We start from the raw sequence: 23,744 nt of genomic DNA, 5'->3' as shown, positions 1-23,744 counted from the left end.
TGACACTCCAGGGTCTGCAGTTCTCCATTACCCTCTTGATTTGTCAGTAACTCCTTAATTGTGACCACTTCATGATGTCTTACATCCAGGTTCTTCTTGGTCTGCCTCTTCTTCTACTTCCATCAATTCTTCCCACTAGAATCACCGCTGGTATTTTTCATCCTGAACCTCCAGTCCTGTGTACTTCATTTGTCTATTGCTATATCCCTCAGGGGATGCTTTACTGTATCCATTCTCCTTAAGACTTCTTCACAGGCGGTGTGATTGTACTGTGGCTAAGGATCTGCACTGGTATCTGAAAGGTTCAAATCCCGTTACAGCTACAAGGTATCCTACTCCATTGGTGAACAAGGCCCTTAACCTGAAAACTGCTCCAGTGGCATGCTATATAATGGCTGACCCTGCACTCTGACCTTCAACAAAATATATTAAAAAAAGCGTTACTTTCTGTGCCCAGCTTATTTTCAGTATCTGCCGAAAGCACTATTGCTCAAAAGCATGGACTCTTCCTTGTCCAAAGTCCAGGTTTTACTGCAATAGCAAAGAACCAAGAAATGGAACATTTCAGTATCCTCTTTCCTAGATCTCCTCTCATCAGGTACTTTTGTTTCCAGACAGCGTCCTTTGCCCTGCCAATTCTTGCCTTTATTTCTTGGCTGCATCGGCCATCACTGCCTATCAAACTCCCTAAACATTTTTAATTATGAACTTGCTTCAACTCCTCTCCATCTAGCATGATGTTGCACTTATTAGCCTCCTTTCTTGATTCTCCTGTTACTTTGTTTTTCTTTAGGTTTAGTGCTATACCATGCTGACAGACTCTAATTCACCTTCGTTTTATGCCAAAAATGGGATGTCAAGTGCATCTCTTGAATTCTTAATAATTTCTCCTTTTTCACACTTATACAAAATTACCTCCAAAAGCCTGTATGGACTGCTGTGATCTATGCGACTGGTTTGAGACAGTTCTGAAGGAAAGCTGAGGTGCCAAATGTGTCGCTCCATCTAATGTAGACATGAAAAATATTCAAATAGAAGCAAAAGAAATAGGCACTTGCTGTAGTGACTCAGGAGTCCCAAAAGCACTGTAGACCCAAAAATATCTTCAGAAATTGTCCTCTGGGTGGGTGGTGGGAGTACCCAACTAAATACAAAAATGGCCCAAAACGTCTTTATAAAATAAAAGGTTTGAAGGTTTGTTTAAAAAAAAATCTCTGTAGTCCCAAAAAACTCCAATGAGCACAAAAGGAACTGCCTGAGAGGGGAAGGCAATCCAGAGCGAAAAAAGTCCAAATGCAGAATCCTAAGGCAAAGTCAAAAACAGAGCACAGGTTCAATAAAAATCCAGGAAAGCAAAAAGCAATAAATGCACAGCAAAACACAAAAAAACACTCCACTCCTTAGCGTGTTTTAAATGAACTGCCAGGAACTACGGAAGGCATTGCAATATATAAGGTGCAGGGCAATTCTTGGAGGTGATAGGCAGATAGCCCCACCCCATGGGGGGACCACCCACAAAACACATGGGACATAATCAAATAAACACAAACAATTATGTGCATAATAAACAAAAGAAACATTAATTCATAATAAAGTCCTGGTGAATGGACCGGCACAAAGAATGTATTTAGTTTCTGCAAAAAGGAACAATCATAAGGGTTCCATGGTTAAGAGGTTTGATTTGTTAGAATATTAGCACAAAGTGAATCACTTCTGCTCCTGAGTTAATAAACAATAATCAGGATGAAGTCATTTATCTCCCTAGGCAGTAACATGGACAAATTCAGTCAGTGTTTCAATGATTGGGTAACATATTTTAGTTTTAATTGTAATGCGCTTGCTTACTCATTCACTCATTTCCAGTCCCACTCTGTCTGATCGTATTAGTTGAAACTCATAATGCATTAAAATAGCATCTGAAGTTAGCTGGTTTGCCGCAATAAACAAATGCCACAGTACCTGAGCTCATCATGACTCACCGTGACATGTAAAAGTTCATCCAACTTATTTAAAAGCAACCAAACAGCCCACATTTATGGAGACAGGTCAGTTCCAAGTCTTTTTCACCGTGAGTTTCTCCTGCTTTAAGGTACAACAAACATGGGGACCACAGTACTTCCTGCTGAGTACCAACATGTAATTTATCTCACTTTACATTCTCAGAGTCTCTTACATTATCAGATGCTGTTGATGGAGGTAGCCTTCAGATTCTACCGATCCTCTTTGCTCACCCTGTGACAACTTTCAAGCTCCTGGTTCATCCAGAAGGCAGTTAATAAGGGCCAACCCCTCCGGTCTGCGTGTGCAATGAAAGCCGCATGCATTCAACTTAAAAATTAATCTTAATAATAATTGGATAAATTGGCTAATAATCATTAAAAAGTCATTCCAAAAGAATACAAAAAGGAAAAGGGATATTCTGTAAAAGGAAGCTGCCAGTGCAGTGCCCAGAAACTCCTTAACTACTGTACATCATTCGTTTATATTAGAATCCAGACCATTAATTTGGTACTTTGTAAAACCACTTTTAGCATCAATTGCAGCTCATCCATAACTTGAAACTGGCCATAGTTAAAGTTACAGTTGGACTAATTTCATAATTCATTAAACCCATGTTAACTGCCTGATAAGAACCCACCTAACTCAAAACTAACTGCACTGTTTTTATGATATTTCTGGCAGATTTTAAATATTCCATGCCCTCTTAAACTGATCTAATAACTCATAAACAATTGTCCTATTTCAACTAAAATAGCTGAAACTGGGGAAGATCTCCTTGCACCGCAGCACATTCTTAAGAGTCTGTGCTTGTGTAAACTCAAAGCATTTTAATCTTGAAGGCACAGCAGACCCATAAGTCACACATCTACAAACAAAAAACATCACATGGACACCACTTGGTTGTTTCACAATAATTAAGATTAGGTATATAAGTAAGTTTCACATTTCTTTTATCATTTTAGTACTAAAATAGTGACTTAACATCGGAGACCTATTTTATTGACCTTTAAGGTTAGTGTTTGGGCAAGGAAAAGGCCGTCTCAAGTGGCGTCTGCTTTCTGAACAAGACCCAAAATGTTTTAATAAGGATTTTCTGGTAGCACCCTACTCATAGCCACATAGATATCAGGATATACCCCTTTATTACTAATCTTCCATCCATCCATCCATTTTCCAACCCGCTGAATCCGAACACAGGGTCATGGGGGTCTGCTGGAGCCAATCCCAGCCAACACAGGGCACAAGGCAGGAACCAATCCCGGGCAGGGTGCCAACCCACCGCAGGACACACACAAACATACCCACACACCAAGCACACACTTGGGCCAATTTAGAATCGTCAGTCCACCTAACCTGCATGTCTTTGGACTGTGGGAGGAAACCCACGCAGACACGGGGAGAACATGCAAACTCCATGCAGTAACTGCGAGGCAGCAGCGCTACCACTGCGCCACCGTGCCGCCCTATTACTAATCTTACTGATCGGAAATTTCCATGTCTCAATACTGTCTCAGTCTGCCCACAATTTTTATCAGATGTTTCTACTAGAGTTTGTTTATATGATTTCAATTTTGTGAGGAATGTCAAGACCCAGTTTCCGATCTCATCGCTGTGCAATGTCAAATTACGACTGAAAACGGCTGCCCATGTCATAAGTTTCCATCCAGTTTTTTGCGACGTTTTGTTATCGACAAACAGAATATACGTAAAAAAAATGTGCAAAATTTGCTGTCTCCAGCCTGTTTCCATCCAACTGGCTTTTTATCGATAAAATGGTGTGCGTGATGACGTCATCCCCCCCAAAACGAACTGTCGCATAAGTTTTGTTGTATCGCAAAAAAAAATCTGCCCTTGAGCCGTTTCCATACATAATTTTGTGTATGTCGCAAATTATCTACCTTTTGTTTTCCACGTTACACGCCCTCCATCTAAACAAAAAAACAAAGAAATGGAGAAATTATTCAGACAGTTTTTTGAAATTTGCCAGCTTACTGTTATTTCAGTTTCACAAATAATTGGAATTGTACATAATATCCGAAGACGACAGCAGAATGAAGCAGTTGCTTGTCTGATAGCCCTAGAGCTCGAAGAAAGTACCCCAGTGCGACGAAACCCACGGGTATGGGAGAGACGACGGAATAAGACCTTCTGGGAGGAGGTGGTGGAGAGACACTTCACAGAAAATCTCTGGTTGCAACATTTTAGAATGACACGGCCGACGTTTGAGATGTTGTGTGGATTCATCAGTCCTGATGTTGCGCCATCACAGGTTGCCACCGACCACCGGTTCCAACCCAAAAGCGGATTGCCATCGCCCTTTACAAGCTGGCAACCTGCGCCGAGTATAGAGTAGTTGGAGAAACTTTCGGGGTTAGTAAAACTACCGTCCATCGATGTGTATATGCTGTGTGCTTCGCTATTAAAGAAAAATTAATGCGGCGTTATATCAGACTTCCGACTGTAGCGGAGGCCAATGAAATTGCATACCGCAATTCCTTGGTGCATCTTGTGCCACAGATTTACGGTGCGCTGGATGGCACGCATGTGCCTATTCTTCCCCCGACGGAAGGCTACCGCGATTACATTAATCGCAAAGGGTGGCCATCTATTGTTCTCCAGGCCCTTGTTGATGACGGGTGCATGATACGAGACATTTGCGTTGGCACTCCTGGAAGTGCCCATGATGCAGCTGTGTTTGCAGCATTGGATCTGTACAGGTGAGCCTACCTTTCAACATCCCTTCTCAGTGCGATAACAACTGAATTAGTACTGTAACCTGCTTCCCTTAAGGTTTTTAATTAAAACTGAAATTTGAATTAATACAAAATAACGACGTTTAATCAAAAAAAAAACTCTCTTCATCAGACCATGCGAACCGCTCCGCCATTCTCGTTTTGATTGCACTTGATGGTGACACATTTATTTGCGTTTAAGCCCTTTTTTCCGACAAAAAGTGTTTCCAATGTAGTTTTTGCGACATCTGAACAGGTTTCCATCCAAGGAGTTTTTGCGAAAAAATATTTAGAGCTTCAAATTTTTTTTACCGATATAGCTGATGGAAATGCAAATTATCGATAAAATGTTGTACATGTCGACATAATATTTTTCCGTTTAACTTTAGCGCATAAATTCCATATCGATACTTCAGATGTCGCAAAAACTACATTGGAATTTTTGAATTGACATTTTATCGATAATTAGCATTTCCATCAGCTATATCGGTAAAACAAATTTGAAGCGCTAAATATTTTTTCGCAAAAACTCCTTGGATGGAAACCTGGCTACATTACTGAATGAGCAGCGCTCTTTCAGGACAGTCGCGGTCACGATATCATGACCCAATCCGCGCGCGCAGGCATATTAAAAACTTACTTCATCTCACAACTAAAGGGGCTGCCCGCTTTGTTTGACGCATACGTATAGACCTCAGTATGTGCGTCTCGGGAATTGCAGATCTGACATTGTGGTCAGCAACACAGGAGCGCCGCAGGGGACTGTACTTTCTCCGGTCCTGTTCAGCCTATATACATCAGACTTCCAATATAACTCGGAGTCCTGCCACGTGCAAAAGTTCGCTGACGACACTGCTATCGTGGGCTGCATCAGGAGTGGGCAGGAGGAGGAGTATAGAAACCTCATCAAAGACTTTGTTAAATGGTGCGACTTAAACCATCTACACCTGAACACCAGCAAAACCAAGGAACTGGTGGTGGATTTTAGGAGACCCAGGCCCCTCATGGACCCCGTGATCATCAGAGGTGACTGTGTGCAGAGGGTGCAGACCTATAAATACCTGGGAGTGCAGCTGGACGATAAATTGGACTGGACTGCCAATACTGATTCTCTGTGCAAGAAAGGACAGAGCCGCCTGTACTTCCTTAGAAGACTGGCATCCTTCAACATCTGCAGTAAGATGCTGCAGATGTTCTATCAGGTGGTTGTGGCGAGTGCCCTCTTCTACGCAGTGGTGTGCTGGGGAGGCAGCATTAAGAAGAAGGATGCCTCACGCCTGGACAAACTGGTGAGGAAGGCAGGCTCTATTGTTGGCATAGAGCTGGACGGTTTGACATCCGTAGCAGAGCAACGGGCACTCAGCAAGCTCCTATCAATTATGGAGAATCCACTACATCCATTAAACAGTGTCATCTCCAGACAGAGGAGCAGTTTCAGCGACAGACTGCTGTCACTGTCCTGCTCCACTGACAGACTGAGAAGATCATTCCTCCCCCAAACTATGCGACTCTTCAATTCCACCAGAGGGGGTAAACGTTGAACATTATTCAAGTTATTGTCTGTTTTTTTTTTACCTGCATTTTTTTTATTACTCTTTAATTTAATATTTTTTGCTGCTGGAGTAGTATGTGAATTTCCCCCTGGGATTAATAAAGTATCTATCTATCTATCTATCTATCTATCTATCTACGTGAGCGATTTATGGATTTATGCGACACAGACAGCGACACATACCTCGTTCAGACAGCCATTAACGTGCTTCCTGTCGGTGCTTGCGCTATACAAAGGGTTAACAGCTTTTCCCAATATATTATGGTATGTAAAACACAAGACATCAGATTGACAACTTTCTCTTGTTTGTTATGTTCAAAGCATTCCTGTTGCTTATTCCTCATCCCTTTTGCAGCTTTTAGCACCATTTGTTTTTTTTATTTGTTGTGTTTTACATATGTGTTTGCACTTGAGGGGCTCCTTTTAATCTCATTGTACATGTGTATAGTGACAATAAAAAGCATTCTATTCTGTTCTGTTCCAGTTGAACGCTAATTGGTCCCCAACCCTCGCACGCAAAAAAGCCGCCCTTACGACTTACGAGATAATCAAATCTGTTTGGTTAGAGTTGGTCTGGTTAGATGATCGGCTAAAATTTTGTAATCGAAGGCTACAACTGAAAATTGCCGGAAAAGTCGTCTAATGTAGGAGGAGGGTACAATGTATATTGTGTATGGACCACTACTTTTACCAATCACTTCTAAATCGTAATTTTTAAACATATTTCTAATATATTGACAATAAAAGTGATTAAAGCATATTTTTATATTTTTAATGTCATTCCCACCTGCTTGGAGCTCCAGGATGGTTTGCGTCGAATTGTTTGACTCCTCTCGCTATGGATGCTATCATTTCTGTAAACCATCAGATGTCGCTATTTTCAAAGACTCGAAGCTGCGCATCTTTTTTTCCGGCAAAATCGAGAAAAGGCCACAAAAGCTTCACGGGGCTTAGTCCGCCCATCACTAACCACAGCTATCTTCGGTTGCGAAGGAATGAAGTTTTTAAAGTAAAGAGAAAAGGTCACTGTTCGAAAGGAAAGCCAGTTAAGGTACAGTAACGTGTCCCGCAATTACAATGCTGATCTACCGGAACAGGAGGATATTCAACTCGGGTCGGCACTTAATTAGCGTGCATGTGTGGCCCACGAGTAGTGTGTGAACGCGCGCAGCCTCCTGCTTTCCTGCGCCTGTAGCCCGGAGCCTCCACCTTGGAGCCGCAAGTAGGTGGAGTTGACTCCGAGGCGCGAGTCTTCTCGCGCCTGCACATTGCCTAACGTGTACTGCAGTTCTGATGTTCGGGTAATTGTGGCGATGCATGCAGAAGTAGTACATGTTGTATAAGGAAAACATTAGTTTAATGGTTGATATCGGCCACCTCCACAGTATGTGACTTGATTTTGAACTTGTCTAACTAGACGCGAGCAAATGCATATTTCTTTGAGTTAGCTCCATTATTAACTTTCTGTGGTGTATCTGTGAACTTCTACTTTCAGACAATCTGATTGGTTCGATGGCAGAGGAAGGACACATACAGGTAACGTTAATTACGTTTTTCTGAAGGGTTTACGTTTATCATTTACCACTTTGAAGATTACTTTACGCAGCCATTACGTTTTCATGTATTTTTATTTAAGTAGTAAACGCTATCTTAAGCAGTTGTTATTCACGTTGAACAAATTGTATTATTGTAATTTGTTACTCTAATGCAGTGTTTCTTTAAGTTTTTGAGACTGTACAAAAACAAAACTAGAGATCCGCGGAATACCTATGAAAATGTAAAGAAAGGACTTATCAAAATAATTAGTTATTTGAAAAAGATTTTAAGAAAATGTTTATAAATATATGCATACACAGTATGCATTTATGCAAAAACTGTTTCAAGCATAATAAAGGTAAATGAGAAGAACGTGCTGCCGTTGCTTGACTCGATATTTGATGTAAGGTTTATTAAGGATTACCTTAATGTGTCACATTTAGCCAACCTAAATATCTAATCAGTTTGAAGTCCACCTTCACTATGATTTTTCGCCTAAAATCTATCAAAAAGTAAACTAGTCTTTGATTTTTTTTAATATAACATGTAAAGAAAAGATCAGCCAACATATCTTTTTCATTCGTAGCTAGGTCATTCTTTACTTGTTCATTAAGATTAAATAAATTCAGAACCATCAAAAAACCATCTTGAGTCATGACTTTTAGGAAAATAGCTTTCAAATTTATCTAATGACGTTTTGTAAATAATTCATCACACTAAGTTTTAATTTGTTACAATTGTAACCTTCATTTCTCTTTTCTGCCTCATTTATGTGCTCAGTAAAGGTTTAAAATTATCAGAGATGTTGGTTTTTCAGAGGTTGCCAAGTCCGGTCCTGGAGGACCACCATGGCTGCAGGTTTTCATTCTAACACTTTTTTTTTAACGAGTGCCCTGTTTGTGCTGCTAATTAACGTATTGTGAATTCATTTTAATTGAATTGCTTTTTTTAGGATTTGTTCCCCTGAATTTCTTCATTGTTCCTCTGAATTGTTTAATTTCCTTCCTTAAATTGCACCCAAACAGAAATGAAATGTGAAGTGAAGGAGCCAACAGAAGACCAACTAAGTCAGGGCCTCAAACTCCATCCAATTTCACTCCAACAAGCTCTTTAATAAGGTGCTAATTCCTGTTGTTAATTAAACCAGTTCATTAATTTCGTGGCTTGTTTCTGCTCTCGTGGTGCATTAGCAGACATTTCCGAAATTGTTGATTTTCTCTTTTCTAAGACCACTGTTAAAATGTTTTGGGGACCTGAGCAGATTGACATTCCTGAGACCTTCGTCTTTCTTTACTTTCAGATATTGTATGATGGACACCAGTTGTTTTGCCTCATTTTGTATCTCATTATTGTTTGGCTGCTAATTAAGGAAAAAAAAAACAATTAAGGGATCTGCGTCTTAAGAATAAGTCAATTAAAATTAGTTCAAAAGAAGTTAATTAGCAAATACAGGTCACTCATTAAGAAAATGATTAGAATGAAAACCTGCAGCCATGGTGGTCCTCCAGGACCAGAGTTGGCAGCCCCTGGATTAGATAAACTTTTATTAATCCAATTGGAAAAATTCAGATGCATAAAGAGTTTAATACAAAGTTTATTTTTTTCTTTGGGTCTTCTGTTTTATTATAACTGTCATATATTGTTTTATGTGCTCCCTAAATTGATAATTAGATTAGATCAACTTTATTAATCCCATGGGGAATTTCAGACAAAAGCTTACAGCACTCCGGGTTCCCAGGTGGTCTCCCATTCAAGTACTGGCTGAGCCCGAGCGGGTTTAGCTTCTGAGATCAGACGAGATTGGGAGCGGAGGGGTCAGAAGCAATAATTTGTAATGTAATGTGTTAATTTCCAATTTCAAATATAATACAAGTAAACCTTTTTTTTTAGGATTCCTTTTAATTTACGTTGAAGACTGATTTCTAGTTTTTTGCAAATTTCAAAATAATGCATATTTATGGTAGTTTAAACCCCAATGCACAAATTCACAATGGTAAAAAAAAGCTTTGACCAAGTCTGCAGTTTTTAAACACTTCACAGTCACAGCAGATGGAAAACATTCTCTGTGTCAGTGCGCTTTAGAAGATGATGATGAAAAAGTATGTAATGCAAAAATCGGTAGTTGTACTGGTTCTGAAAAGAATGCACCTGTAAGAGAATCGAAATTTAAAAAGGCACTTGCAGCTTTTTCATCCAAAAATGTTAAAAGCTGTACTAGAGAGAGAGGTTGGGAGTATGCACTAGTACAGCGCCTTGCTACACCCACCACACGACGAACCACCTCAGGTCACACCTCAGCACCGCACTAGTTTGACTGGAATGGAACAGTGTGAGGGTGTTTTTTTTTTTTTTTTATAAAAGTGGCCGGAGTGCCAACCCCCATATTTTCCCTGTAAGTTGGAAGACCTGCTTGCAGAGCTGCATTCAGGTTAATGTCATATGTAGGACGGAGCAATTGCAGGTTAAGGGTCTTACTCAAGAGCCCAATGTAGTGGAAAAAGGCAGCACATGGCAGTGGTGAAATTCTGTATATCTTGTATGTCATGTGCTTTAAACCAACATAGTAAATATATGAGTTTAATTACAAATTGAGCAGTTGGAGTTGAAGGTTTTGTGTAGCAACTCCACAGCCCTGGTGATAAGTTAAATGTTTTCCAAAGCTGAAGCTTGTCTGCAGGGTAACATAACTTTGCGTTCCATTCTGAATCTTTTAAGAATTGTAACAAGGTTACAGTTCTTGTTTGATAGGAATATAATTATTTAGATTATCCAGCAAACATCTGCATGTGATAATAACAACAAAATGTCTAACTTGAGTTGTTTCCTTGTGTTGTAATAAAATATAATAAAAATGACCACAGTAATATTAATCCATTCAGTTTAGTCAATGCACACAACTAGATGCATGGTGACAAATGCAACACTGCATGCATCAAACAGCTACGTTTAGTAATGATCATGGCAGACTGTGGGACCTGTGCCTTCTAGTTTAGGCGAGTTCATGTCAGTGTTGCATCAAATTTAGACAATCCATAAATTATTGCTAATTTTTACAGCTGATACAAGGCATTATGACTTGGAATCATTAACCGGAACATGGTTTAAGAAACATTGTTCTAAAGGTAGCATCACATATACAATGTTGAATAGTCAAAAATATTGCAATGCTTACAAATGGTGTCACAAAATCCGTACAGCATGTTTGCATGTGTGTCCTTCTTGCAGATACACGTATCAATAAAAGATGCGTTGGACACACTTGATGTATACAAGAGTGACGTCTCCAATTTATTTCACTGCCCACTCTGTCCAAAGGAAAAAGTGCAATTTGATACCCCAGCAAAGGCAGTTGGTCACCTTCAGTCACATCTATCTTGGGTTGTCATTCACAGGAGTAAGTATTTTTTTTTTCTTTTCATTTTACCAGATGCATGTTAGACATTTTGAAAAAGGAGACAGTTTTCACTAAGGGAGACAGTTTGATCAGTTGCCCGTATTTATCAGGCATCTCAGAATTACTCCTAGGAATTACACTAAACATCACACTAGGATAAGAATTTTTCCAACCCCAGAATAGGACATGGGAAGTAGGTATGAATTATCCTGCACTCATTCCCAGCAAGGAGTAGGAGTTTGTGTTTGAGGGAGAATAACATCACCATTTTTTTGGCACCCTGAGTCACAAAATGGCACTCAATGAAGGAGTTTTTTTAATCATCCTTGGAAGTTGTGGTGATGCTTGTGTAGTTTTCCAATACTAATGCTAAGGCTTCACTTCTAAGATAATAATAATAATATTCAAAGTTAAAGGAGAAGACGAAAGAAAACATAACAATGTAGGATATTGTGCTAACTGCACATAACTTCACAATACTATCAACAATAACACTGTAACAAACACTGAGAAGAAAGGACAAAGATACACAAACATGAAATAAACATTAACGTTTATTTAAAAATGAGTGGTCCACACACATCCTTTTAAAAGAATTACTCACGTACTCACTATTATGGCCACAGGAAATGCCACACAAGGTGACAGTGTCACACACGTGTGCATAGGAGGCAGCTGAAGGGCTTAGAGATGAATGATAATACATCTGCCCCGGGGGAGGCGGGGTGCACTGATGCTCTTTCTAAATTCCCTGCAGGCCTTTCCCGGGAAATCCCACCAGGAGCCACCGAGTCGAGGCAGTGGCTCCTGGTGGGATTTCCCGGGAAAGGCCTGCAGGGAATTTAGAAAGAGCATCAGTGCACCCTGCCCCACCCGGGGCAGATGTATTATCATTCATCTCTAAGCCCTTCAGCTGCCTCCTATGCACACGTGTGTGACAACAGTTATAAATATAACTAGTCATGGTTATTCTTGTGCCTTTGCTTTGTTCTTTTTGAAGTCGTGTTCACTCTTTGTCTTCCAGAGTCATGTCTTTCTCAGTGATTCCCCCTTGCATCTTCTGCGAGTCTCTGCCTGGCGTCTTGAACTTTCCCGGTCTTGTCAAGTGTAACACTCCAAGGGTTTGTAGTATTGCAGAGCTGGCAGTACATGTGTGACATTTCACTATCAAACACCCATTCACCTCTGTCAGTCTTCTGGGTAATATGCTGGCTAGTACAAGAAAGTTTGTATCCATGACCACCTGTGTATTGATACTGAACTTGCTGTTCACATAGGAATGCTCACCAACATTTGGGTCAATGATCTTTATGTGTGTAACTTTAATCACATCGTCACTTCCAGGAAAACCAGTGATTTGCATGAATGGAACCTGCTTTATGATTACCTCATGTGGAGTGGTAGGGAAATGTATAAATCTGCTTAATACCTCACATGTTGTAAGGGTGTTCAAAGTTTGGTGCAAAATTCGAGAAATTGACTTGAAAAATACCAACCCTATCCTGTACAGTAGGGTGGCTGTTATGTTCGTAACTCCTTTTGTACTGTTTTGTTTCAGGTTTGAAGATCTATAAATGCCACCAGAGCTGCCGTGACAAACCACACTATCATTGCTGTTTCTGCCCACATACAATTATGAGAAGAAAGGACTTGATAGAACACCTTAGTCGTCATGAGATGGTGAATCCAGCCCAAAAAGTGACAGAGCAGCTGAGAGAGCATCCACAGGAGAAGCCAAGGGAGTATCTAAAGGAGCGGCTACCACACATGCAGATAGTTAGCACTGCAAAACAAAAACGGGAAGTGGTGCCCTGCCCAGATTGTCACCTGGTACTAAATTCTAAAAATTTAAAGCGACATATTTTACGAAAGCATAAAACGGTTGTCGTGGATATAACAGCAGAGAACCATCTGTCTAGCCAATGCATTGACCCTGTAAATGGAATTTATGCAGTGGCAAAGCGTTTTCATGGGCCACCTGTTCCTATACTTGTAAAACAAAAGCTTCAGGGTCAAAGTGAATGTGAAGAGGATGATTGCAATTTATTGTATAATGTCGCATTCAGAAGTGGTCAGCAGGCATTTAGATGTCTTCACTTAAGGTCACTGGACTACTGTTCAGATCCCCCTAGCATCTGTATACTGAATGAAGAAACACTGAATGACATGGTAGAACATAAATGGTTTGGAGAATCCAAAAAACAGTCCTGCCTTGAAAGACTGAAGGAGGCAGCGGTCCAAACTGCCCCTCTCGCTGTAGCTGTTAAAATTGGACCACCCAAGAAACGTTACGTTTCTGTTTTTGAGAAAAGGGTTTCACACTACTGTAGACTGGGCAGGGTTATGGTTATGTATGACTCACAAAAGGACAGCTGGCATTGCCATTGTGTCACTGCAGGGATTTCGTGTCCACATAAAGATATTGCCAAATGGTTGCTGTTTCAGGAGGAAAGGCAGCTTTTCATGAGTGCAAACTCATCCAAACCTGCAGAGGTCTTGAAACCTGAAGAGTTTGAGGCTCAAACCCGTGACACAATAAAGATGGAGAAATTGCAAAGGACTATAAAGTATGTCTTTGGTAAAAAGAAATATCCAGCTAACCTGCCTGAGAGTGTCATCAGACCTTCATTTGTCCCATTGCCTCCAAAACATTTGGTTCCATCTGAGATCTTTTGCTCTGAATGCACTTCACATGTGCCACTCAGCGATCCCATCTTGATTACATCAAAAGCAAAGATTGTATCCTTAACTGCTGTTTATGAAGGTGAGTATTGTGGCTGTAATGATCTGCATTCTTTTGAGGGCTGGTTACAGAATGTTGTGGTTCTGGTAGTACTCCAAAGTCAATCTTTATTGTGTCCCTGTTTTAATTAAGATGTATCAACATACTACAAGACATGTCTAAGTTGTGGAATGGATTACCGCTACCAAGAATGGCAACAGGGAATTCACAACTTTGACAACTACATTTTGATGAGTCTCCACTTTTGCTTATATTTAAGAGCTTCTTTACAGGTAAGTCTCATGTACCTCATTATTTGTTCTTTGATATTTGAGCACTTTATTTTAAATTAAAAAAATGTAATGTAAAGTAATTCATTAATTAAAACATTGTTTTTCCACAGACTCACAATGCTGCAGGCCGGGTATTTGAAGCAATGGAACTTGTCTCGGGTATGAAGCTTCCTCCACATAACCATCTGCTTCATGCTTATTTACAGTTTGAGGCATTAACAAAGCATGAATATGAATATTCCTGTATAAATTGTGGTTTTCACCCACCAGTTGTAATTATTGGCCACCATAAAAAGGGGTTTTTCAATTTGCCAGGTAAGTTAACAGAGTAAATACATTATAGCCATTATGAAAATGTTAGAGTCATTTTGTTTACAGAACAGAATTTCTGAATACGTCTTACAGTAGATGAAGTGTCTGAACCAGATGGGTACAATGGGATTGTGGACATGCAAGATTTCTGGGAATTTATTTCCTTAGATATTATTTCCCATGCATTCTTTAATGGTAAGTAATACCAAATTCCTTTTTCATTCATGTGAAATTTCCTGCAGCATTGTGTGTAAATACATCTCAGGTTGTTGACTTCTTGTGTTACACAGTGAAAGAGGAGAATCCGTTTGTTTTCCAACCAAAGTTTAGTCTTTGGGCTCCTTGGATTGGACCAAAAACCAGAAAATCCCATTTAGTGCTCAATACAGAGTGGGACAAGATTCATTCTTCAGTGCCCACGGCAGAAAAAGAGGCTGCTGACAATTCAGAGGACAGACTTCTCGATGAAATTATGAAGATGAAGGTTAGGATGTACAGTAACTGATTTTAATTTTCAAAGACTGTTGGTGAACGTAACATGTCTGTTTTAGTAGGTGCATTTATATGTGCTTTAATAACCCGTTTCTTGACGGAAACCTGGTCTCAAATCTGCCATGTATATCTTTATTCTGGTTCTAGAAACCAGTAAATTGGTTTGTGAGAAACCAGGGTTAACACACGTAGATGTCTCTGTGAGTCATGTGGCCATGTAAAGCGTTAACCAGATTATAGTTAAAGACTGTTGTCTGCGCCTGTTTGTTGCACTCCGTTAATGCTGGCAAGTCTTTGCTTTGTATAACCTACCAGCAGCCACAGGTAGAAAATGATGGACACATCCACAAAGATCAATTTCCCGACGCAAATGCTCGGGAGATAACATTATTTCTTCACCCGGTTGAAATATTCTGAAATAGAGACAGATATCACTAAATTTATTTTGATGACGTGAACGTACAGTGCTAAGCTCAGCAGCACAATACTGGGAACAGTATTGGGGGTAATGTGTTAGGGCCAGGGATATACTTGATGCTACGTAACATGGATGCTGATACTACGCAAGCAGTGTACCAACTATACTTGCATGTATACTTTATGTAAATCTGGAAGATTCCACCAGGTGGCAGTGCGAGAAATCATCACAGTGAGAAAACAACGTCCAGTTTAACTCTTTTGTGGGTTGCGAGAAGAAAGACATTGAAGATAAAATTCTTGGTGTTCTGATGCATTTGCAAAGGTATTAAAACAAAAAAAAACCGTATCAGTGACACAGAAAATGGTATGTGAGACCTTTAAACGTATTACATCATTACAACAGGGAATATGCTACGATTGTTTTGCGTATGCAAGAAATGGATGAAGCAAAGCACCATGAATACTTTCGTATGTCCGCATTTAATTTTGATGATTTGTTTCACCGCATCAAAGCACTCCTATTGATACTGTTGGAGCTGCACTGAGACTGGCTGTTGCAAGATAATGCAGAGTGACAGCAGAAGTCCCCACTTCTTTACTCAGACATTTTCCACTTTGCACAGACATATCAGTTTCGAATTTGCTTCCATTTCACCTTACACTTTTCCACATCCACTTTCAAAGAGCTGTCGATCTGATGCCAGCTGTTCTGAGAGGCATTTTTGTCATTATGAAGATGTTGATAGTAAACAACGATTCTCGTGTCACGTACCAAAACTTAAAACACACGCACTCCACCCACATTTTTGCTGGTACTGCAGCTTGCACAAGCATCACGTTAATTTCTGCTGATGTGCTCAGTGGACAAGTCAAAAGAGCACTGCAAACACATAGCAATCCATGATGCATGCGAATAAGCTTTTCTGAGCATCAAGTATATCTTGACCCTGAAATGTAACATCCATTTAGTTTAAGTCTAGTGATTTGCTCCAGATATGTTTAAACAGTGTGATCGGGTGGTGCAGCGCCCAGAGTTCATACCACAAATCATTGGAGGCTATGGACAGGGATGTAAAAAGGGGCTAAATGTGATTTACTTAACTGCACACGAAGGGCTAAACATATTTATTAAACACAGGAAGACAATGATGTTTGGCTGTGTTTCTGGTCAGTTTCATGAAGATTCATTAATGGGCTTAGGATTTCATTACATGCTGGCCAGTCAAATGTGCAGTTTTTCATGCAAAAGAAGAAATAGTAACACAAAAGTACCACACTGTTTGTAACACATTACATTTTCTAATACGATACAAAATAGTAACTAAATTTGTTATATAGTAAGTAATGAGTATTTTGGCAAGGATGAACTCATAAGTGGACTCATGCTTGTAAACAGAGGTTTTTAAGAAGCCAGTTTTCTGTCTTAACCAGGGTGACCACAAGGGGGCGCCACTGAGCCCCAACCCTTAGACATAATATCACACAACACAATCCTGAGTTCAAATAGAGGATTTCATTACACAAATATGAATCACCAAACATGAAAAAACAACTCACCACAATTACAATCAAGCATGTTTTCTTTCTCTCTTTCCACTTCTCCTTATGAGTGTCGCCCACTGCCTCTCGACTCTGACTAATCCAGGTGAGGTGACGGACTTCTTTAAGCTGGACCTAGAAATGCTTATGGTGTCACTGGTTGTCCTCTTGGAAGCACTTCCTGGTCATGTGAAAAGCAGGGTGGTCCTCCCTTGACAGAACCCTGTAATATCTCCCTTGTACCCCTGCAGGTGTCCGAACAGAGACATCTCAAAAGGACCACTGCCTCCTGTCGTATGGGGGATGGAACTGCTCCTGGCCTCCGGCTCCCACTGGTACATCCTTTATGTACCTCCAACTAGGCCTAGCATTAATTCTTTCATCCAGCCAGTGTACCTGTCTGTCCTTCATGGCACTTGCACGGGTTACTCAACTTATGCTTGTTTTGTGTGCACATGTAAACACATCTCTGTATTCATTTAAATGATATATGACATTGTGCTGCCACTCTTTCCTAGGTCAATGACGTCAGAAAGCTTTGTAAAAGTTGTGGGATTGAGGCAGCAGGTTCGAAAATGGACATGATCCTCAGGCTGCAGAAAGAAATCAAAAGTCGGGCCTCTTATGACAAAATTTGTGAGAAAGTGTCATGTGCATCTGGTAAGTCTGTCTCTGTCTCTCTCTCATTTTATGTGTGTGTAATATACTGTGTGTGTGTATATGTATGTATCTATGTGTGTATATATATATATATATATATATATATATATATATATATATATATATATATATATATAGTAAGGTTTGTAAACTGTTTTGGGACTCCTCCCAATGGGATAACACGCTGAAGAGCATCCCAAAGCGCGATCGCCATATTTGTGGAAAACTGCTTATCCATTGCATGGGCAACCGCAGGCTCCCAGCATTGCAGTGGAAGCAAATCTCAGCTGACCTCAGTCATGCTATAAGCACCTGTTGTCGATGGGTGATGCAAGGACCATTATAATTGAAGGGAACGGCATTACTTGGCTACTAACATGACCATGACCCTGCCTGATTGCTATGATTGTGTATAGGAGAATGGTAGATCATGCTACAATAAATAACTGTACTGTTCCTGTTTCAAGCTGGTTTTGCTAAAGTACTGAGTCTCAGCCTTGTGTTTTGGGGTGCAAGACAGTGACCCACACATCACTAACTATATATATATATATATATATATATATATATATATATATATATATATATATATAATAGTATGTTGCATAGTTTACTGTCAAATAATGCAAAGAGTACTCGACACGTGTTTCGCCCTCATTTGGGCTCATCAGGTGTACACACTCTACTGCTCCCCTCGCGGGGATCGAACCTCGGACGTCAGCGTCAGAGACGAAGCCCCTTTACGCTGCACCATGGCGTGTGGTTCATTTATTTGACAGCCTGTAGGTCTGGAGTAATTACATTAATTGTATTCATAGTCTGAGTCCCGACCTGATTGTATGGGTGGTTACCTACCAGGTAACGCATGTGGTTGGTCTGCCCTCGGTAAACATCCGCCACGGTGCCCTCCTCAGTTGCGAGAAGCAGATCATGGAATGTTGTATAGTTTACTGTCAAATAATGCAAAGAGTACGCACACCATGGCGCAGCGTAAAGGGGCAGATGGAAAACTTGTAACTTTTTCAGCCCAGGAGTACTTCTGTGCTTCCGTCCCCGTGATTTTGAAGTACTTCCAATCTATGTAAACAGTAGGGAATTCCCAGTCTCCCTGCAGCATCTCCTGGCGGCACCCACAGTACCCAGAAGCACTGTGTTGCTGAGCTCCAATTTCCATAGTGCCCTGTGGGCATCTGGGGCACTGCTGTAGTCCAAGGAAGCTGTCATCTCCCACACTGTATATAAATGTTGTTATTCTATTTGCAATCAGTCTTTATATTCATCAAACATTTCTTCTCATTTAGGTGGCTGGGCTGCAATATTATGTCCTTGTGGAATAGTCTACAGTTTAAAATTGAATATGAGGGCTGGGAACCCTGGGGACATCATGGACCTTTTGTTGTCATGGCTTCACTTGCCCAATGTAACAATTTCTGATTTTGCCAGAGGACTAGCAGCACATGGTAATCTGAGGAACCCAACTGCGACACCTTTTTCTCCACATGAGGGCAGATTGCTGAGCCCCACTGATACAAACATATCTCTGGCCAGCGCAGGGAATCTGAAGGTGAACCTGCGATGGTTAAATATTCCAAAAAATCCACCTGATGTCAATGGCCACCCTATCACTGGAAGCTGTGAACACTATGTTCTCTACGATGCTCTCCACAAATCAAATACCAAAGAGCCAAAAGATGTTTTACGGCAAATCATTCTGGTACCAGAACTGGCTGTGGGAGTAAATAGCCAGGTTGTTGATCAGTTTTTTGCACAAATGGAGAAAAACAATTACTTCCTTAATATGATGACTCCAAGTTCCCAGATTTTCCTTATTCGGAACATAATACACCATCATAACACACAACTGAACACAAGAAGACTGGAGAAGCTCAAGAAATCAAGGGCAACTAAAGACGTCATCATGAATGAGCATGGGCAAGTTGTCACTGGTAACGTTTTAGTATTGCATCATGATATTTCTTGATGTTTTTGAATCTTAAACATGATTAATAAAGGTCATGTTTACATTTTAGGTTGAGGACGTGGAGGTGTTGACTAACGAGACCTTCAGGTGAATTTGTATGTTCTGTTAACCATTTATGTACGAGGTGTCTCACCGGCAGGATACGGCCATATTTCAAAGTTGTTTAACCCACAGGTCAATTGAGCAGTAATGGTATTTTTACACATCCTCTTTCAAATAAATCTTAAGTTCCCATGTTGTCTACTCTCTTTCATTATTACAATATGCAATTTGCACACATATACCCTGAGGTGTGTAGCATCTCACAACTGAGTGAATCTGCTTTTATCGAAGATGACACTTATGTCAGGCCCCCATACACTGAAAGGCTCGTTACCATTTGAGCCCCTGCAATGATGAATAGCTGACTATGATTGGCCATTCATGTTACGTGTCACAGTTGCGCTTAGAGAGCAGGAAATAAATTACTTTTGCACCAAGACCTCTTTACGCATTGTAACCCACAACACTCGAGTCTGATTTGGATTACGGTTTTGACTCGATTGAGAATAATGTGTGTGATGAAGGACTTGATACTATGCTTAATTTGTAAGTACTGGATAAAAAAAATCTCACCCAGCTCTGTTGATCCCTTGGGTGTCAAGGGTGGGGCAGATTATACTGTGAACAAATCTTGTGTGCTCGTGACCCAACGTCTGCCATCTGTGACACAAAAGTGGCTGAGAAAACGCGGTTTAGGTGTGTGTGTCTGCAGGACTATTTCTAGGCTCAGGGCTGACTGTTTCCTGCACTGTACCAAGGGCTACCAGGAAAGGCGTTACTTCAGATTTACCGCGGACGTCCAAGCTGGGAGCAAAATCACACCTGAGTTGACCACATTCCACTTAAACATTCAGAAAAGCAATATCGACGTGTCCAGGAAAATCTTGCTTGGGTTTGCTCCATCAGAATTAATCGCACTTGATAACAACACAATTCGTGGTATTTTGTTTATCCAAACACTGTAGCAACATGTTTACTGATAGAAGTCGGACAGCGCTGTGTGTGCGACTGATTTAATGTGACACAAATAGACCAAAGTGCTAATAAACTGTACAATGCTACAGCTTTCACTAAAGTTCACGGTGCATGTCACCACTTTCAATTGATGTTATGATCTGAAGTCGGACAAACTGGGACTTGACAGACCAGCCCACAGTTTCAGAGTCATAATTCCAACTTAAGGGGGGGCATTCCAGCTCAAAATTCCGACAAAGAACTTGGAAATTCAAATGGAACACAGCATTAGTCTGCTGGGCTGCAGCTCTGGGATGTACTTCTACAGCACAAAACCCAAAAGTTCATCTTGTTACTGTAAATACGAACTAAGATCACATCAGCACCAGATCATCCCGACCTCATAGCACACTGCAACTGACATGCAGAGTTTTTTTTTTCTAGCACAAATAAACATTCGCTACCTTCTTCTTCTTCTGTTTTCGGCTGCTCCTGTTAGGGGTTGCCACAGTGGATCATCTTCTTCCATATGTTTCTGTCCTCTGCATCTTGCTCTGCCACACCCATCACCTGCATGTCCTCTCTCACCACATCCATAAACCTTCTCCTAGGCCTTCCTGTTTTCCTTTTCCCTGGCAGCTCTGTCCTTAGCATCCTTCTCCCAATATACTCAGCATCTCTCCTCTGCACATGACCAACGCAATCTCGCCTCTCTGACTTTGTCTCTCAACCATCCATCTTGAGCTGACCCTCTAATGTACTCATTTCTAATCCTATCCATCCTCGTTACACCCAGTGCAAATCTTAACATCTGTAATTCTGCCAACTCCATCTCTGTCTCTGCTTTCTGGTCAGTGCCACCGTCTCCCACCCATATAACATAGCTGGTTTCACTACGATCCTGTAGACCTTCGCTTTCACTCTTGCCGATACCCGTCTGTCACAAATCACTCCTGACACTCTTCTCCACCCATTCCACCCTGCCTGCACTTTTTCACCTCTCTTCCACAATCCCCATTACTCTGTACTGTTGATCCCAAGTATTTAAACTCATCCACCTTCGCCAAATCTACTCCCTTCATCCTCACCATTCCACTGACCTCCCTCTCATTTACACACATGTATTCTGTCTTGTTCCTACTGACCTTCATTCTTCTCCTCTCTAGAGCATATCTCCACCTTTCCAGGGTCTCCTTAACCTGCTCCCTACTATCGCTACAGATCACAATGTCATCATCAAACATCATAGTCCACTGGGATTCCTGTCTAATCTCGTCTGTCGACCTGTTCATCACCATTGCAAATAAGAAAGGGCTTAAAGCAGATCCCTGATGTAATCTCACCTCCACATTGAATGCATCTGTCGTTCCTACCACAGACCTCGCCACTGTCACACTTCCCTCGTACATATCCTGTACCACATACTTCTCTGCCATTCCCGACTTCTTCATTCAATACCACAACTCCTCTCAAGGCACCCTCTCATATGCTTTCTCCAGGTTCACAAAGACGCAATGCAACTCCTTCTGGCCTTCTCTATACTTCTCCATCAATATCCTCAGAGCAAACATCGCATCTGTGGTGCTATTTCTTGGCATGAAACAATACTGCTGCTCACTAATCATCACCTCACTTCTTAACCTAGCTTCCACTACTCTTTCCCATAACTTCATGCTGTGGCTCATCAATTTTATCCCCCTGTAGTTACTACAGTCCTGCACACCCCCCTTATTCTTAAATATCGGCACCAGTACACCACTTCTCCATTCCTCAGGCATCCTCTCACTTTCCAAGATTCCATTAAACAATCTGGTTAAAAACTCCACTACCATCCCTCCTAAACACCTCCATACTTCCATAGGTATGTCATCTGAACCAATGGCTTTTCCATTCTTCATCCTCTTCATAGCTGTCCTTACTTCCACCTTGCTAATCCATTGCACTTCCTGATTTACTATCTCCACATCATCTAACCTCTTCTCTCTCTTGTTCTCTTCATTCATCAGCCTCTCAAAGTACTCTTTCCATCTGCTCAACACACTCTCCTCGCTTGTGAGCATGTTTCTATCTTTATCCTTTATCACCCTAACCTGCTGCACATCTTTCCCAGCTTGGTCCCTCTGTCTAGCCAATCGGTACAGGTCCTTTCTCCATCCTTAGTGTCCAACCTCTCATACAACTCCTCATACTCTTTTCTTTAGCCTTTGCCACCTCTCTTTACCTTGTGCCTTATCTCCTTGTACTCTTGTCTACTTTCTGCATCTCTCTGACTATCCCACTTCTGCTTTGCCGTCCTCTTCCTCTGTATACTCTCCTGTATTTCTTCATTCCACCACCAGGTTTCCTTTTCCTCCTTCCTCTGTCCAGATGTCACGCCAAGCACTTTTCTAGCTGTCACTCTTACTACTTCTGCTGTAGTTTCCCAGCTGCCTGGTAACTCTTCACTACCACCCAGTGCCTGTCTCACCTTCTCCCTAAACTCAACCTTGCAGTCTTCCTTTTTCAACTTCCACCATTTGATCCTTGGCTCTGCCCTCACTCTCTTCCTCTTCTTGATCTCCAACGTCATCCTACAGACCACCATCCTATGCTGCTTAACTACACTTTCCCCTGACACCACTTTGCAGTCTTCAATCTCCTTCAGATTGACTCTTCTGCATAGGATGTAATCATTCGCTACCATGATGAATAATTTAATGTTTTTCTTTGACACATTAAGTTTTGCACACTTCCATATCTACATACAGCATTTCCTACACATTCTTTATTTGGCTTGCAGGAATCTAATTTTGGTATTTCGTACATGTGACCTCCTCCTCTTAATCAGGGAGACTCGAATGTCTTGCTCTTTTCTTCAGAGTACACAATGAGCAAACTTTCCGAACCCCAAGTTTGACATAAGTAACAGTGTTGTATCCAGCTTGCTGAAGGCCCCTGTGCAGCGCCCTGAGATGGGCCCCTCCTGTCTGGCATAACTCTTGGTGATTTATTCACAACTAGATTCTAGGGGCCGGCTGGGCAGTGGCGTCCACGTCATTATCACACACTGGTGACAAACAAACCAGCTCTCTAAATGAAATTTGTAATAACTTTTTAAATCGCTTTATTACAGCT

The 23,744-nt window shown here is 41.0% G+C and overlaps 1 protein-coding gene across 3 annotated transcripts; it reads left to right on the top strand.

The window, feature by feature from the left end:
• Positions 1-7,153: 7,153 nt before the first annotated feature.
• LOC114665804 (uncharacterized) lies at positions 7,154-19,868 on the top strand. Of its 3 annotated transcripts, XM_028820423.2 has the most exons (11): positions 7,154-7,336; positions 7,781-7,821; positions 11,047-11,215; positions 12,774-13,979; positions 14,091-14,230; positions 14,341-14,545; positions 14,636-14,737; positions 14,833-15,026; positions 17,512-17,653; positions 18,955-19,599; positions 19,684-19,868. In XM_028820423.2, exons 2-11 carry the CDS (start codon positions 7,798-7,800, stop codon positions 19,686-19,688), a joined length of 2,832 nt encoding a protein of 943 aa, XP_028676256.2. In that variant the 5' UTR covers positions 7,154-7,336; positions 7,781-7,797; the 3' UTR covers positions 19,689-19,868. The 3 variants fall into 3 exon arrangements, with proteins under 3 accessions (XP_028676256.2, XP_028676255.2, XP_028676257.2); XM_028820422.2 differs by having other exon boundaries at positions 18,955-19,868; XM_028820424.2 differs by lacking the exon at positions 11,047-11,215 and having other exon boundaries at positions 18,955-19,868.
• Positions 19,869-23,744: the final 3,876 nt, after the last annotated feature.

The sequence above is a fragment of the Erpetoichthys calabaricus genome, chromosome 15 (genome assembly GCF_900747795.2).
Source record: "Erpetoichthys calabaricus chromosome 15, fErpCal1.3, whole genome shotgun sequence".
Taxonomy (NCBI): domain Eukaryota; kingdom Metazoa; phylum Chordata; class Cladistia; order Polypteriformes; family Polypteridae; genus Erpetoichthys; species Erpetoichthys calabaricus.
This window is presented reverse-complemented; position numbering and strand designations above follow the sequence as displayed.